At 30.2% G+C, this 16,530-nt stretch overlaps 1 protein-coding gene across 2 annotated transcripts in view; it reads left to right on the top strand.

Moving 5' to 3' along the window:
- Positions 1 to 14,547, top strand: part of LOC117177361 (N-acetylgalactosamine kinase) — a 62,403-nt gene extending 47,856 nt beyond the window's left edge. For both annotated transcript variants that reach the window (XM_033367995.1, XM_033367994.1), the window contains 2 exons: positions 10,396 to 10,600; positions 14,154 to 14,547. In XM_033367995.1, coding sequence (XP_033223886.1) covers positions 10,396 to 10,600; positions 14,154 to 14,319 — 371 coding nt within the window. In that variant the 3' untranslated portion in view covers positions 14,320 to 14,547. The remainder of the gene's footprint in view (positions 1 to 10,395; positions 10,601 to 14,153) is intronic.
- Positions 14,548 to 16,530: the final 1,983 nt, after the last annotated feature.

Genomic DNA, 16,530 nt, shown 5'->3' with positions numbered 1-16,530 from the left:
AACAACATATCGTTGGAATCGTTATAATTCGTAGATTTCGAATATCATATTTGTGATTTACTAAGTGGGAAATTTAAAAAATTTTATATTCCATATTTTAGGTCTCATTAGGAACAAATGCTCCCCGCTGACCAAGCTCACTGGCAGCAGCTCGACAGGGTCAGTAGACGCCGCGTAGTGGGGGAACGGTACAAATGTAGCTGTGGCGGAATTGTCATCTGCCCGGCAATGGTGGGGGTACACTTAAGCAGGTATCAATGCGAGTTGAGCGATGATCGTGGCATTAATCACGGTTCTTAGTGCTGTATCATTTTTTATGGTATACCCGCAATAAGCAAGTGGAAGTAACCCAGTGCCACTTTTGTGTCATTTATTCTAATAAAAATTACAGTTTTAGTTCTAGGCAGTAAAACGAAATATTCTTCATAATAAAATGAAACAAGTGGAAATGAATCTGATACTATTTGGAAACTAGAGCATCCTAGATAATTGCAGTTTAGAGTGACTTGACCTATTGTATGTACTAAACCTGGAGTTATCCCCTTCGATTCAGAAATAATATCTGAATTCTTTTCTATCCAATAGCTTAGGACGCTGTATGAGGTTACATTGAGGCCCCCTCCTGTATTTAAAAGCACTTCACACTCATTATTTTCAATACCTCTACAATTTAATATTGAATTTTAGGTTGTCTCTACTTTGAATTTGATCTGGATCTTGATACTGACTGGTTTTGGGATTGATTTTATAGTAGATTTTGATAAGAACATTGTGATGGGTTTTGGAACTGGTTTTAGGATTGATTTTGATACTCAATTTAACATTGACTTTAGTAATGGTATTGGGATTGAGTTTGATACTGATTTTGGGGCTTATTTTGATAATAAATTTATGATTAATTTCAAAATTGACTTCTTGATTAAACTCAGTATCTACCTCAGGATCTATCTCAATATCGATCACGAGATTAGTCTCTATTAGAATTTTGTAATGCTTCTTGTACATTTAAGGTATTTTCATTATATCTATAATAATCATTATAACGGTTTCGTTGCAGATTACAAGCAATATTGTAATTTTCGAAATTATTGAATGCACTTTGATTCGTTCCTGTCTGAAAAAATATAAATCTTGGGGGAAAATTTGAGCACTTCTAAAGATTTATAAAAGTGTAAAAAATAGTGAAATCGCTTAGGCAATTTTTTTAATTTCTCAGAATTGCAAAAAAGTGTCAGGTTATTCAAATCATTTTAAAAGATATTTAGTAGGTATAGAAGTTTTGAAAATGTTGAAGAATAATTACAATATTGAAAATAGTTTTTAATATTTGAATCAGTATTTAGTTTTCTGAAGATTCCTTAGATTAATGTAGAAGATTATGAAGAATTTTTAAAAATTTAAAACAATTACTAAACAATTTTTTTATTTAGAAATATATTTAAAATTTTAGGAAAAATTGAATTGGGTATTATAAGATATTTAAGAATTTTAAGGAGTTTAACAAATTTTAAACATATTTTAAAACTTCAAAAGATTTCCGAAAATTTGCAAAATAATTTTTAATTTCTTTTAAACTTCTAAAAGTCATAAACATCATTTTAACTGACTATAATATTTTCTGCAATTTTTCTAAATCCTTTAAAATTAGCTTAAGTTTATTTTTAAGGGATGTAATATGCCTGAAATATAAATTAAGCTAGATTTGAAGTGTTTAGAAACTTCTGAAAAATAGCCTGCACAGATCCATTAACACAAAAAAAGATCAAACCTATTTTTTCTTTAGAATTTTTCTAAGATTTGTAAAATCTCTTATTTCCACTTAAAAATTGTTATGCAGAAAAAGACCTTCTTGTCATTACCATTCCGAAACGATTCTTCGCATTTTCTTTTTTTTATTTACAAATTCCTTCTTCCTACTTTTTTTCTACCTTTGAAATGAAATACATTCAACTTGAAAACTCATTAACTTTCAAATGACACTACTCAATCAATAAAGTTGTATTCGAAAATATCTGCATAAGAAACCTACCTTGCTATTTCATATAGAAGGGTGGATTGTAAATTGTATATAAACTACTCTAATTTCTGAGACTTGTCATTTAAATTTATTCAGCTATGAAAGAATTCAAAGTTTATTAATTTGAAACACTATGTATTTTAAATTTCACTATCAAATATTTAAAAATTGCAAAACTTCGTATTCGAAACCTTGATATACAGTTTTAAACTAAATAATTTCATGTTTAAATATATTAAATTCTTTGGGTTCAATTTTAGTCAATTTTAAATTTAATAATTTAGATTCAAATATTTTAAACTGCTTGGTCTCAATTTTAAAAGTATATAATTATTTGGTTTTTTAAATCTTTAAAATTGAACAATTTAAATACATGATCGGTGCACTATTTTCTGATTGAAATGCAGAATTTTAATGCTTAAAACTGTAAAATTTTGGGACATTGGAATCATATTTTGTGTCAATTCGTTTCAAATTAATAATAGTTCATTTTTAATTGCACCCCAACATTAAACATCTTCACTCACAATTTAAAATTTGGTTAAATGCAACAATTCAAACTTTTATTTTCAAAGTTTAGATTTAGCAATTTGAACCTCAAACAATTCTAGGCTATTTAAAATCATTCTGTTTTAAATTTTTGAGTTCTTAATATTTTATATCTAACTGATCTTTTTGGATAAATAGTTAGATATTGCTCAATATTTTTTTTACATTTTTATTGATAAAAGATTTCAAATTAAATCATTTAAAAATGGAACAATTCAGACTGAAATAATATTTTAATATGATTTTAAATTCAATAAGAGCATTCAATTATTAATCTAATAATTGCAAGTTATTTCTTAAATAAAAGTTCAGAATCGTCTAGTAAAATCAATTATTAATAACGTAAAATGTTTTTTTAAATAAAAAATCCTGAGTTAAATACTTTCAACATTAGTTTTTTACATCTTGAAAACCGTAAATTGAAATTCTTTAACATTTTAACTGCCGGTTAAGGGATCAACAGACGCTGTCAAGGACCCTTGTCAGCAGGATTCTCCTTTGTAATAATAAGAATAAAAATACACTTTCTTTAAATTCTGCAATCAGTAATTTAGAATTATGATATTCAAAATCTACGTCTTTAGTGATTACTTTATTGTAATTTATTTTAGTTCAATTGAAAATATTTTGGCACATTTAAAAAAAATTTTCAAGCACACTCCAAAATATTCAATATTTTCCGAGATCTTCGAAAAAAAACTTAATCTTTACTGTCTGATTGTAAAGTCTTCTTATTTTTAACGCTTGAACATAAGAAATTCATTTCCAGATTTTGCATTGCTTGGAATTTATTCTTGATGCATTTAATTCAAAGTTGTTTAATATTACAAATCCTGAAAATTGTTCTAAGAATTTTACATTCTACAATTTCGAAGCGTTTAAAAAACCAGCGTATTTTTGACGTTTAAAATTAAAACCGAATAATTACGAATAATTAAATAAAAAATTATTAAATTTAAAATACCAATTCTCGGTAACTAGAATTTGTTCAGATCAAATGAATTCTAAACCTAACTTCTAGAAGTCATATTTTTTATTATTTGAATCCAAAACCTAAAAAAGTTGCTTTCGGAATTTTTAGGAACAATATCTTCAACTTCAATTTGAAATTTCTTATAATAGTCCTAAAAAATCCTCATCAAAATCATCAAAGATTGAAAAATATTTTTAATTTACAAACTCATGAAGGACGATAAGATATTGCACTTATTCTAATTTTTAACTTGTTAAGGCAAGTAACAAATCATGGAATCGCCCAAACAATCCGGTAGCCACTAACACTTCTGTATGCACCGATAGGTCACCGAGAATATTCTTTTTCGAAAGGTAAAAAAAAGCCCATCAATTAAGAATATCTTGAGTAGGTTTTTTAAATTTGGCGCAACTTCTGTTTAAACCATTTTTCACAACAATTTCCTTATTTATTCACCAAAAAATCACAAAATCATTTTAAGCATAGCTGAGCAAAAATAATAGTTTTTTGCGTGTAGAATTTTTTCTGTATGATGAACCTTTTGCAATATATAGTGTTATAAGCAAATTATTTTTAACAAAATTTCCATATTTGCAGTGATCTCTTGAGAGAATAAAGAAATTTTCTAATCGAATAAAATCTTCTCTCATTAAATTATTGTTAAAAAGTTGCTATTATTAAGAGGAAATCGCTTAGACGCTTCATTTGTTTAAAATAATCCTCCAGATTTACCAATGTTATAATATTTTTTTAAATTGTTGCGAAACCTTTATCTAGCATTGATAGAATAATTTTTTCTTCATAATTTCTTTGTGATATTTTCTCGTGCGGCGACTTATTATTTATTTACGGCTTTATAAACAATGTAGTTTTTATAAATATATGTTCCTTCAAAAGCCACAATTTTCAAGTTATCAGCAACTACATTTTTTTACATCGGTAATTTTACCGTAAACAATATTATTACGCTGGGTAAAAAATTAGGAAAAAATCGATTTTCTTAATTATTGAGCGCGTTTTTGTTGATAACAATAATTATAATTGATAAGGCGCAGTTATCGATAATGCTACCCAAGATAATTTATATTGTTTACGGTAAAATTAAGGATATAAAAAAGCCTATTGCTAATAACTTGAAAACTGTTCCTTTTAAGGGAGCGTATATTTATAAAAAATATATTGTTTATAAATTCAATTTTAAACGTTTTTATAAATTTACAGAAATTTATTAAATTGTCGGTAACTTATGATAATATTGCATTAATTTATGGTAATAAATTGCCCAAAATTTAATTTTAAACATTTTTATAAATTTCTGGCAATTTATAAAATTTTTAGTAATTTTTGGCAATTTTTTGTAACTTTATTGATTATATAAGGTAACTTCTTATAAATTACCGCAAAATTCTATCATCTGCAACCTAAATTTCTGTACCGTTTTGACGGTTAGTTGGCTGATTACACAGCCACACAAAAATAAGTGTGCGGATCTGGTAACAAGACACATGTATTCCTATGGATTTTGAGGCGCTGAATTCAAATTCGGTATCAAAAATCACCCATCACGTCATGGTTGAGCCATAACCTCAAAAAATGACGAAAAATCATGCACTGAGGCAAATAAATTTCAAAATAATGCCAGTGATGCAAATTTTCACTTCAAAAACATGTCGACAACTGTGAAGGATCAAACCTTGCATGATATAAACTTATTTAACATAACTTTACCCAACAGAACCTGACCTCACCTAACCTGAATTAACAGAAATTTATTAAACTACACGTAAAGCTCTGGAAGCATATTTTCCCAGTAGCAAATGTGTGCTACATCGAATGGGTCAACTCGAGCCTAACCTAGAAATAAATCTAACCTAGCCTAGCCTAAACTAACCTAACCTCAATTCTACTTGTAGTTCTAAGTTTCTTCAAATGAGTAATGTGCGTCTAAATTTTTAACCACCTGTAGTGCAATGAAATGAATTTTATTGTGTCACAACGGGAACACTTAAGTTAAGTTGTCTTGCGTTAAGCAAAATTTCGTTAGTTTCGGTTAAGTTAGATTCATTTGCAGGTTAAGATCGAGTTAACCTATTAACTATAGCACATATTTAAGACTGAGAACCGTACGCTTACATAGCTACACGTGTGGTTGAATTTCATTCGGCTAGGTTAGGTTGGGTCAGGCTTTGTTAGGTTAGGATAGGTTAAACCTCTATGTAGGTTAAGCCGAAGCTGAATGAAACTGTACCGCAAACACAATAAGTTTAATTGTGTTACATGAAGTTAAGTTAGGTTAGGTTAGGTTTTTTTTTGTTAGCATAGGTCATGCTTTTTTGGGTTAAGATAGGTTTGACATCTTTGCAGGTGCAGCCCAAGCTGATTCAAACGGTACCGCAAACACAACAGGACAACACAATCAGTTTAATTGTGTTTCGTGAGATTAGGTTGGGTTAGGTTAGGTTAGTTTAGGCTTCCAGAGCTTTACGTGTAGTTTAATAAATTTCTGTTAATTCAGGTTAGGTGAGGTCAGGTTCTGTTGGATAAAGTTATGTTAAATAAGTCTATATCATGCAAGGTTTGATCCTTCACAGTTGTCGACATGTTTTTGAAGTGCAAATTTGCATCACTGGCATTATTTTGAAATTTATTTGCCTCAGTGCATGATTTTTCGTCATTTTTTGAGGTTATGGCTCAACCATGACGTGATAGGTGATTTTTGATACCGAATTTGAATTCAACGCCCCAAAATCCATAGGAATACGTGTGTCTTGTTACCAGATCCGCACACTTTTTTGTGTGGCTATGTTATCGTAAAATGCGAGCTCATGAATGTATAATTTTCATTATTCGCATCTGACGTCACTGTGCATGTTTTTCTGTTCCTTATTATTCTTCTGATAAATACGATGAACTCCCCTGCTGACGAGGGTCTGTGTCATCGTCTGGCGATCCGTCAGCTACATGACAGCGATCAAATGGGTTACTCCCCACTTCCCGGGTTATCTCAGTGCAAGTTTGATATCGCCAATTAAATCACTCACAAAATTGCATTACTTCTGGTGCCATAAACTTTAATGGCGAGGCAATATTGATTGAAGCACCTGTCCTTTTCCCTCAGTTCACTTTCCCTCACAGTCTACCGATATAATGAAATTTATCACTTCAGAAACGCAATGGAATTTGTTCAAGAGAGAGATAGAGAGAGAGAAACGATGCCATGTGAAGTGTAAAGTGTAAAAAGAAGTATAATAAAGTGTGTGTGTCAACCTCGCTAAACTGACTTGTCATGTGAGCGTAGCAGTCAGATCGCGCGCGCTGACCTGGAGTTGAGTTCATAAAGTCACACAGAACTGTAAGGTTATATAATTGCTTTCTCATATTGTGTCTCTATATGAATGCTGTCATCAGTAATACGTTTCTTTAAATATACGTGGATTTCATATCATATATGTAACTAAGTTCACTTGTGCTATTATTGTGTTCACTAGCATTCCACCGCCAACAGGTTATGAGCCCAGGCCTTCTTTCGAGCATCAACGAGAACGTCAGGCGATGGACACTTAATGCGTTAGATGTTTCGCAACAAAGTCGACGTTAGAGCAATCTAGAGTATACACATATCCCTAAGATAAGATAATAGATGATAATGGACTTAAAAACTGAATTAATTAAAAAAAACAATATAAAAGCAGATAAAAGAACATAAATAATTGTAAAGAAAATTATTTATGCATTTATAGTTGTTTCTGTACCGTTTTCTACATGGAAATGTGTTTTTATAAAGAAAGAAGATTGTGAAATTATTTTTCGAGCACCTTTTTCACCTCCTCGGCGAAAATCGCAAGAGTCAACAAATAAGCTGGGGTATCCGAGAGTTTCCTCGTCCAGTTTTGAGCTCGGCTTTAATTTGTCCAACCTTGAATTCTTTTTCGCCTTCGTTTCCATGGATCGAAACCTTTGGAAAGACTTTTCTCTTTTCCTTCTTTTTGTACTCCTGGAAAGACCAAGAAGAAATAATTAAACCTTTGGCTGCAGCTTCAGCATCTCCGAGAGCTTTCTATGCTGATTTTCCTAATCTCTGCGTAATCTATAGTTTACAAGCTCATTGATTCTAAGATTTGGCCTTCCAAGTCTAACAACATCGATAGCAGTGAGAGTCATCAAGTCCCCGAAAAATTCTGGTTTCTTGATTTGTGGTGCAGTTAACTGGATCTGTTTGAGTAGCTTTCCTTTTCAAGTTTGATCGTGTTTAATAGCTGCAGGTGTTAGGATTGGCTTTGCATAATCGTTTTTATTATCTACATTGTAGACTCCGAGCACTAATCCTTTCTTCATGGATAAGCAGTAAAAACGTAGTTGCGAATTTCCGTATACTCCCTTTCCCCAAGTTTACTTGTGTTATTATTGTGTTCACTTGCATTTCACCGCCAACAGAATTGAAGCTTAAAAAGAGTTTGTAGACTCGAGTTTTATTTTTTCGGTTTAAAAGGGATTGATGAGAGTTAAACAAAAGCCTGAATGGTGGAATGATATACAACAAAAGACATGAGTTGCTGTCATTAAATTGCAATGCTCAGTTTATTCAATCAATAACTTAAGAAGAGATGAATTCTTAGCGTAGACTAATCAGCAATTCGGGTGAAATTTAGAGCTTCGAAGAAAAAGACGGGAATTTATTTCAAAAACTGTTCTTTTTTTGTTGTTGTTAGACCTTATCTCTTTTAATGCAAAATTTAACTGCTTTGTTAGAAATTTGTATTTTTAAAAAGAAAATTGGTCCTTTTGCTTTGAAAATTTATCATTTGGGTGAACAATCATCTTTTATGGTTGAAAATTAATTATTTTTATTTAAAATGTCTACTATTATATTTTTTCTATCGAATCGATTTCTTTTTGTCACAAAATCCACTATTTATTTGAAATTATACTAATTATGTATGTCAAAAATTCGACTATATTATTAAAATGTCGTCTTTTTTTTTGTCCAAAATTTTGATAAGTTTTTGAAAAGTCTTTTTTCATAGAAAATTTGTTCTTTGTGATTGAAAATTTATCAACAATATGCTTAGAGGCCTTTTAGGCTTCCTCTTTAGGGATATCTTAATACGAAACTATAAATAGGGAATATTTGGTATGATATGCTAATATTAATTAAAAATGTAATTTTTTTCTTCGATTCAAACAATTTACAAAATAAATTTTTCACAGCGTAATGACTTAACACATCCCTTATTTTAGTAATTTCGTTTTTAATAAAATTGATCTTATTTTTTATATACCAGAAAATGCTCAACAAATTTATTTCAAAATCACTGTCTTTAGGAATATTTAAATACTTTAATAAGATTCGACAAATACGTATACTGTGTATAGAAAACTACAATTAGATTAGGTTTAAATGATTCAGGAATTTTACTTTATTAATTATAAAAGTAATCCACTTAAACATATTCGATAGCAGAGATATTAAACCTTAGATTAGCCTCGTTCGATTCTTGGCCAACAAAAAATTCTTTTAAATTATTCTTTCTTAGTTGAAAGTTAATTTTTTTTCTTTGTTGAGTTTACAATTAATTGTTATATTTTGAATGCAAATTTATCTCTGTTTGTTATAAATTCAACATGTTTTTTAACATTTGTTCTTTTGAATCGACAGTATGACCTTTATGATATTTTCTTTAAATAGAAATCACCTTTTTGGAGAGAAAATAATCTTTTTTATTCTAAAATTCTACCATTATATATTAGGTTCAAAATTAATTTCTTTTAATTAGAATTTTACTATTCTATTGAAAATTTAATTATATATTATTATATTTAAGATTCAAAATACATCTCTTTTGATTAAAAATTCTATTATTTGATTGAAAATTTCAATTTTTTCATTAAAAATTCAACTTTTTTTAACATTTATATTTTTTATAGAAAACTCGTGCTTTATGATTGGAACTTCTTTTATGGATGAATGTTAATTATTTTTAATAAAATTTTTTTTCAAATTTTTTAATTTATCTGCTATATCATCAGAGATTGTACCTTACCGAAAGTAGATCAACCCTCCAAACCATGAAGGCAGAAGAATTTACACAATATTGATAAAGTTTAGAATCTTCAATAACAAAAAATGCTTAATTCTACTGTTTGGTTGAAAAATTCAGTTGGTTTATTGACAAAAATTTTGTAATATTCATCTTTTTGAATAGAAAATTCGTCTTTTGATTGAAAATTAATCTTTTTCTATTAGAAATTAATCATTTATAGTTGAAAATTAATTATTTGTAATCACAAATCTTATCTCATATTTTTGATCCGGAATTTTCTTTTGGTTAATAATTCAACTATTTTGTTGAAAATCTAATAAATTTTTTGAAAAGTTAATAATATTCTTAAGATTTTTTTATTGATGGTGAAAAACTAATTATTTTTATTTTAAAAAGTCTACTATTATATTTGAAGTTCATAATTCTTGCTAAAGTTTTATTTTAACATTTGTCTGTTTAGATAGAAAATTCGTTTTTTCTTGAATACTCATCTTTTGATAGAAAAGTACTATTTTTTAGTTCGAAATTGATCTTTTATGGTTCGAAGTTAACTGTTTTCAATGAAAATTCTACTATATTATCTTTAATACGGATTTCATCTCTATTGTTCACAAGTTCTGATAATTTTGTTTGAAGGCACAAACAATTTGGTTGTAAGTTTAAGTAGTTGGTTGAAAATTAAATTGTTTTTTCTCTTAAAAATTAAAGTTTTTCATCACCTCATAAGAGAAAGAAATTTACTGTACAAGTAATTATAATAAAAGAATTAACTGAAATTTAATATTACAATAATTCAGCACTTTTTTATTATATAGAAGCAGCAAGAGTGATTGCTTTTCGTGAAGTCAACGAGGATACAAGTATAGAAGAAAACGATAAATTTCGCCAATTGGGTAGCTTGATGTCTGAAAGTCATTCGAGCCTCTCTAAGTTATATGAGTGCAGTCACCCCCAAGTTGACGCCCTTGTGAACGCAGCCCTAGATTGTGGAGCACTTGGAGCAAGACTCACTGGAGCCGGGTAAATAAAGAAATAAACAAGATAAATTTGTCTCATAAATTTAAGATAACGTTTATTTAATAGTATATTATGAGTGATGTAAGATATTTTATTCGGAACCCCCTAGAAGAGTAGCGCCCCCCAGAAAAGTGAGCTTCAGATAGCCCTTTACCGAAATAGTGCGAGAACGTCCTATCAAATAAATGTTTTTTTATATGAGTTGTGATAGGTAATTTCATATGGCGCGAAATTTAAAAGTAGCTCTTTGGGGGCTATTCAGTGGCTATTTGTGGAACTTCTTAACTCACTGTGGGGTGGCGTTTGGAACTACTTAACTACCACTACATGAATGGTATAGTAAAAGGCTATCTAACTCTCACTTTTCTGGGGGCGTAATAGGCTTATATCATTGTGGTTTCGAATAAATGTTTTTTAATATAAAAATTATTCGATAAGTCTTTATTGCTATTATAAGGAATACAATTATTCAACGCGTCAATTCTGTTATTCAGAAAATACACATAGAAATAATGTAGAGACAGTGGAGGCAGTAAGGTTTCAATGAAATACTCGATAGAACGACTGAAACACTCAAAGTGCAATTACTCCGAAAGTTATAGGTAGAACTGCTTTTTATCGTATTTTGAACTTTTAATTACTTACGTTGTTGGTAGAGTTGCGGGAAAAAATCACCAACACGCGGAAAACTTCAAGTTTACTGCAATAAAAATTTAATTAATTGCATGCATCAACAATAAAACTTTTTTCTGTAAAAACAACCGCGTAATAAATATTTAAAATATAAACATCGCAAATGCTAAATGAATCAAATTGATTAATCAGCAATGCAAGATAGTTCTCAAAACACTCCACGCTATTTATTATGAGTTTTAATTGTCAATATTTCTTAATATATGATCATTTTGAAGTGGCCAATAATGGTCAAAAGTGACTAATCACTGTAGCCACTACCCTAAGTGGAATAAAAAGTACAATTTCGCTCAGAGACTCTGAATTTTCATTGTTTAGCTTAATTCTAAGCAAATTGTGTACTTAGAATTCACTTAGGAATTTGTTTGCAAAACTAATCTACTTCAAGGTATATATTCGTTGCGGACAAGTCCCGAGTATCAGAGTATCCACTATTAAAAATACTACATTAAATCGATTAATCTTTTTTCATCGAGTTTCATATACGTAAAACTTTTGTAATGTGTCCTTCTGGATTGCGGTATAGGAGGACTAGGGTTCGATCCCTGAACCAGTAATGAAGATTCTTTTATTTACTTCTACCGGAGCTTTGGTGGTTCAGAACACACCTTGATCTGTAGAGTCCCTCAGAAGAGGCTGGTTACTTCCCAAGTGTTAAAAGAGCTGCACGCCGAACCAATTCGAGCCTAACTTTAGGGCTGGCACACACACACACACACACATGCACGAACACACATACACTTGAATAACTCACCAAAACAATGCTTTGAATTTGTGGATCTAACTGATGACTTCAGAGAGATCACTCCGTCCACCATTACCTGCTCGTATTCCCTATAAGTTCTGATAGAGAAACTGCTGAATGGCAGAGTGGGTGAGGATCACTTTGACGTACAAAGAAGGACGTCATTCACTATGCTATATGGTTCGCCTGGCACTTGAGAGGTATATTTCCAGAACGTTGGAAACAACGAAATCCACCGAGATCTAAAATAGTCGCGAAGGTAACCGGTATCGGTTTACTGTCTCAAGAATAAACAGGGCTAAATAAACAACGACTTATCTTCGAGTCGTTTCTGACTCTTCTTTTATTAGTTTTCCGGTTGCCTCCGACTCGCCTGCAACACCCGTTGATTCGCTTTTGTCTCGAACAGCATACGTCACACATCTGCTGAACTGCCCGCTTTCAGCACTTCTAGCAAATGATAGTTTTTAGTTGAAAATGCAATTAAAAATAGTTCAAATAGTTTTATGAAAATTGATTTGGTAGATAATTATTAATTTTAGTTAAAAATTCAACCTTTTGGAAGAAAATTTAACTATTTAGTTGAGAATTCGTTTTTTGCGAATTAAAAATCAATTTTTTTTATGTAAATTTAACTATTCCATTTTTTATTGATTATTTCTGGTTTAGAATTATACTATTACTTTGAAAATTACGTTTTTGGTTGAAAAATCATATTTTCCGGTACAAATTTCTACTATCTTGTAGAAAATTCATCCTCTCAGTATAAAAACTTAACTGTTTTTGGTTGAAAATTCCATTATTTTTGTAGAAAATTCAACAAATTGGTTAACATTTTTTCTCTCTCTTGAATAAAAAATCTTTCTCTGTTAAAAGTTCATGTCTTTTGTTAGAAATTCTATCTTTTTGGTGAAAAGTGCAACTGTTTAGTTAAAATTTAATCTGTTTGTCTTGAGAATTGAACTATTTTAACGAAAATTTTAACTTTTGTGTAAATTAACCTGTTGATTATTCAAAATTTATATCGTTTTTGTCTAAATATAAAATGATATGTTTCTTATTGAGAATTCATCTTCTTTTTCGTAAAATTCGACTATTTTTTATTGAAAATCATAATCTCTTTTTTTCGTTGAAATATCAAGAAAAGAATTCATATTTCCTTAGTAAAAATAAAACTAATTGGTTGGAAGTTATACTGCTATATAAAAAAGTTATCTTTGTTGTCTAAAATTTAACTCTTCTTTTAAAAATATAACTTTTTTTGTTGACCATTTGTTTTTTTGGATAGAAAATTCATCTATTAATGTTTTTGGTTGACTCGTTTAAGAATTTAACCATTTTGTGGAAGATTGATTTTTGTAGGTTAAAAATGCAAGTTTTTTGTTGAAAATTGGTATATTTCGCTTAAAAGTTTAACTATTTCGTTAGAAATTAAGCTTATTGGCTGATAATTATTTTTTGGTGAAAATTCAACTATTTGATTAAAAATTCGAATCTTTTGTTGAAAATTCATTTTTTTCTCTAGTATTGAAAATTCGATCCTTAAAATTAAAAATTTATATTTTTGGCAGAAAATGTATCTTTCATGGTTGAAAACAGAAATGTCTTCGAAAAAATCATCTTTCGTCTTAAAAGTCGCTCTCTTTTGAAGGAAAATTCTAGTTTGCTTAAAAATTAATCTTTTTTGGTAGAATCTTTCTTAGTTGATGATTCGTCTTTCTTGGATGAAAATTCAACTCTTTCCTTTAAAATGCAACATTTTGTTGAAAATCTTTCTCTTTGGCATGAAGTTTCAACTCTTTGTTTTCGAAATTTTGGCTATAATTGATTGAATTGTTAACTGAAAATTCAATATTAATTGTTTTTCTAGGAATTCCCCTGTTATTCTCATAATTTCATGGAAAATTACCCCATTTTCCGTATTTTCAGAGCGTATTGCGCTGTGAATTTTATTAAGATTGTAAATTTCTATGTTTTGTGTCACAGGGTGGGAAGGGGATCAAGCTTTCTTGGGTAATCTGTAACTAAGAAGGGAAGAGTTAAAATTTTTTAATATGTTACCAGGCGTATTTTTTAACGGCCAAAATAATTTTTCGTAACATTTTTCTTATTTTTCAGGTGGGGAGGTTGCGTTGTAGCAATCACGACAAGAAATAATGTACATACATTTGTGGAGGCGCTCAAAGAGAAGTTTTATCGCAATCTAGACTTGGGAGGAGCTGCTTTAAAGGATCTGGTTTTTCCAACAGAACCATACCAAGGCGCCGCAATTTACAACTTTTAGCTATTTCATTTATGTATTAAATTCCTATTTAGTATTTCTCATCAGTTTTCTGTATAATAGTAATATGAACGAAAAAGGATTGCCTTTTCCCACACCGAAGTAGAAATAGACGCAAAGTATTTCTTACTTCCTTTTTAATCTGTATGATTTTAAAATTAAAATCATATTTTTAGAAGTTTATTTCATAGAATATTTTAAATACATCCCCTTTAATCACACTAAACAGTGAACATGTATTATAAGTGAAATAAACATTTTATATTAGAATTAAAAAATATTTGACTATTTGAAAATATGAATTTATTTTTTTTTTCATTCCATTTTATTAGCTATGGTTTGAAAAAAAGTGTCCACATTTTTTAAGATGTCATGCTCCTGTCCCAAAATACAAATTTAAAAATTAAAATTGTTAAATAGTATTTCCAACATTTTTAAAAATTTTATTGTTTACGATAATGTCATTTTCTTAAACTGTCAACTTTTTGGCAATCACCCTTAAGCAATCCTATAAAGTTGTTTCTAACAGTTGACTCAATTGTTTGGTTCTCTTTTCACCTAAAAGTTCTACATGATGATTGTGTCCACTTCTAACCCCTTGGATTATAATAAATTCTTGAATGGAAAATTTTTTGCTAGGATCTTAAAAATTACAAAAATGATTCAAAGTTAATTAGTTCAAATCTCCTTTCTCGGAACGGCTAATAACATCCTCTAGCAAAGGTCAATAACAAATCTGCAAAATGAGCAAGAAAACTTCCAGACAACGGACAATAACAATCCTGATTAACGATCAATCAGAAGACTTAGCAACGGCTAATAACATCCTTTTAGCAAAGGTCAATAAGAACCCTGATTAATAGTCAATAAGAGCCCTTAGCAACGGCTAATAACATTCTTTAACAATGGTCAATAACAACCCTTAGTAACGGCTAATAATAGCTTGTAGCAAAGGTCAATAACAACCTTGAACAACGAGCAATACAACTCCAAGATAACGGAAAGCTAAACTCTGAGCAACAGTCAATAAAAATCATCAGCAACCCTCAATAATATCTCTTAGCATCGTTTATTAATTATCTTTAGCAACGATCATCACAATTTCCTAGAAACGCTCCATAACAACCTTCCGAGATGATAAATGATAACGCTTAAAAATGGTAAATAATAACAGTTAACAAAGGTCAATATCAACCCGAAGCCACAGTCAATAACATCCCCTGACAGTAGTTACTAACCACTACAAGCAAGAATCCATACAACACCCTAGCAATTGACAATAGCAATTCATAGAAACGGTCAATAAGAATCCTTAGAAACTATGAATTACATCCCCTAGCAACAGTCAATATCATCACTTACAAATGACTAATACCACTCCCTAGACAAGGTCAATAACAACCCTTATAAATGATAATTGCAACTCCCTAGCAGTAAACAATGAAAACCCTTAGAAACGGTAAAAAAATCCTCTGCAATCAATTAATAACCTCTTTCAGCAATTATCAATACAATTTCCTAATCATGGACAATAGAAACATTCGTTAGCAGTCAATAACATTCTCTGTCAATGATTATTAGCAAGCATCAGCAGCGATCGATACAATTGTCTGAAAATGATCAATAACAATAATTTAGCTACGGCTAATAAAATTTCCAAGCAACGGACAATAATAACCCTGAGCAACCAATATTACAATTTCTTAGCAACAAAAAATTAGACGCATTAGCAATATTTAATTAAAACTTTTAGCAATAAGCTATACAATTCCCTAGCGAGTAGCAATAACAACTGACAATAATAACTGTTAGCAACGGTTTAAATAGAAACAATGGTCTCTGAAATCTCCAGTATTGGTTAGTAACAGCTATGAGCGAAAATCCATACAAGTTTCTAGCAAAAGATAATAACAACCCTTAGAAACGGCCAATTACATCCCCTAGGGAACAATAATAAAAACGCTTAGCAACGATCAATACAACTCCCTGGCAACGATCAGTAACAATCATTAGTTACGGCTGATAAAATTCCTCAGCCACGAAAACTAGTAACCTTTAGCAGCAATCCTTACACTACCTCAATAACAGACAATGCTACCAGATGTATACATGTGAAACCGGTATTGCCATTTAGCGGCCAGTAGGCACACTTTTAGGCACTGTCGGAACTTACCATTTGTGCTAATTGGCGTATTGTCATCTGTCAACAATATC

Source organism: Belonocnema kinseyi, chromosome 7 (assembly GCF_010883055.1).
Source record: "Belonocnema kinseyi isolate 2016_QV_RU_SX_M_011 chromosome 7, B_treatae_v1, whole genome shotgun sequence".
Classification (NCBI taxonomy): domain Eukaryota; kingdom Metazoa; phylum Arthropoda; class Insecta; order Hymenoptera; family Cynipidae; genus Belonocnema; species Belonocnema kinseyi.
Note: the sequence above shows the minus strand (reverse complement) of the source record. Positions and strands in the feature narration are given on the sequence as shown.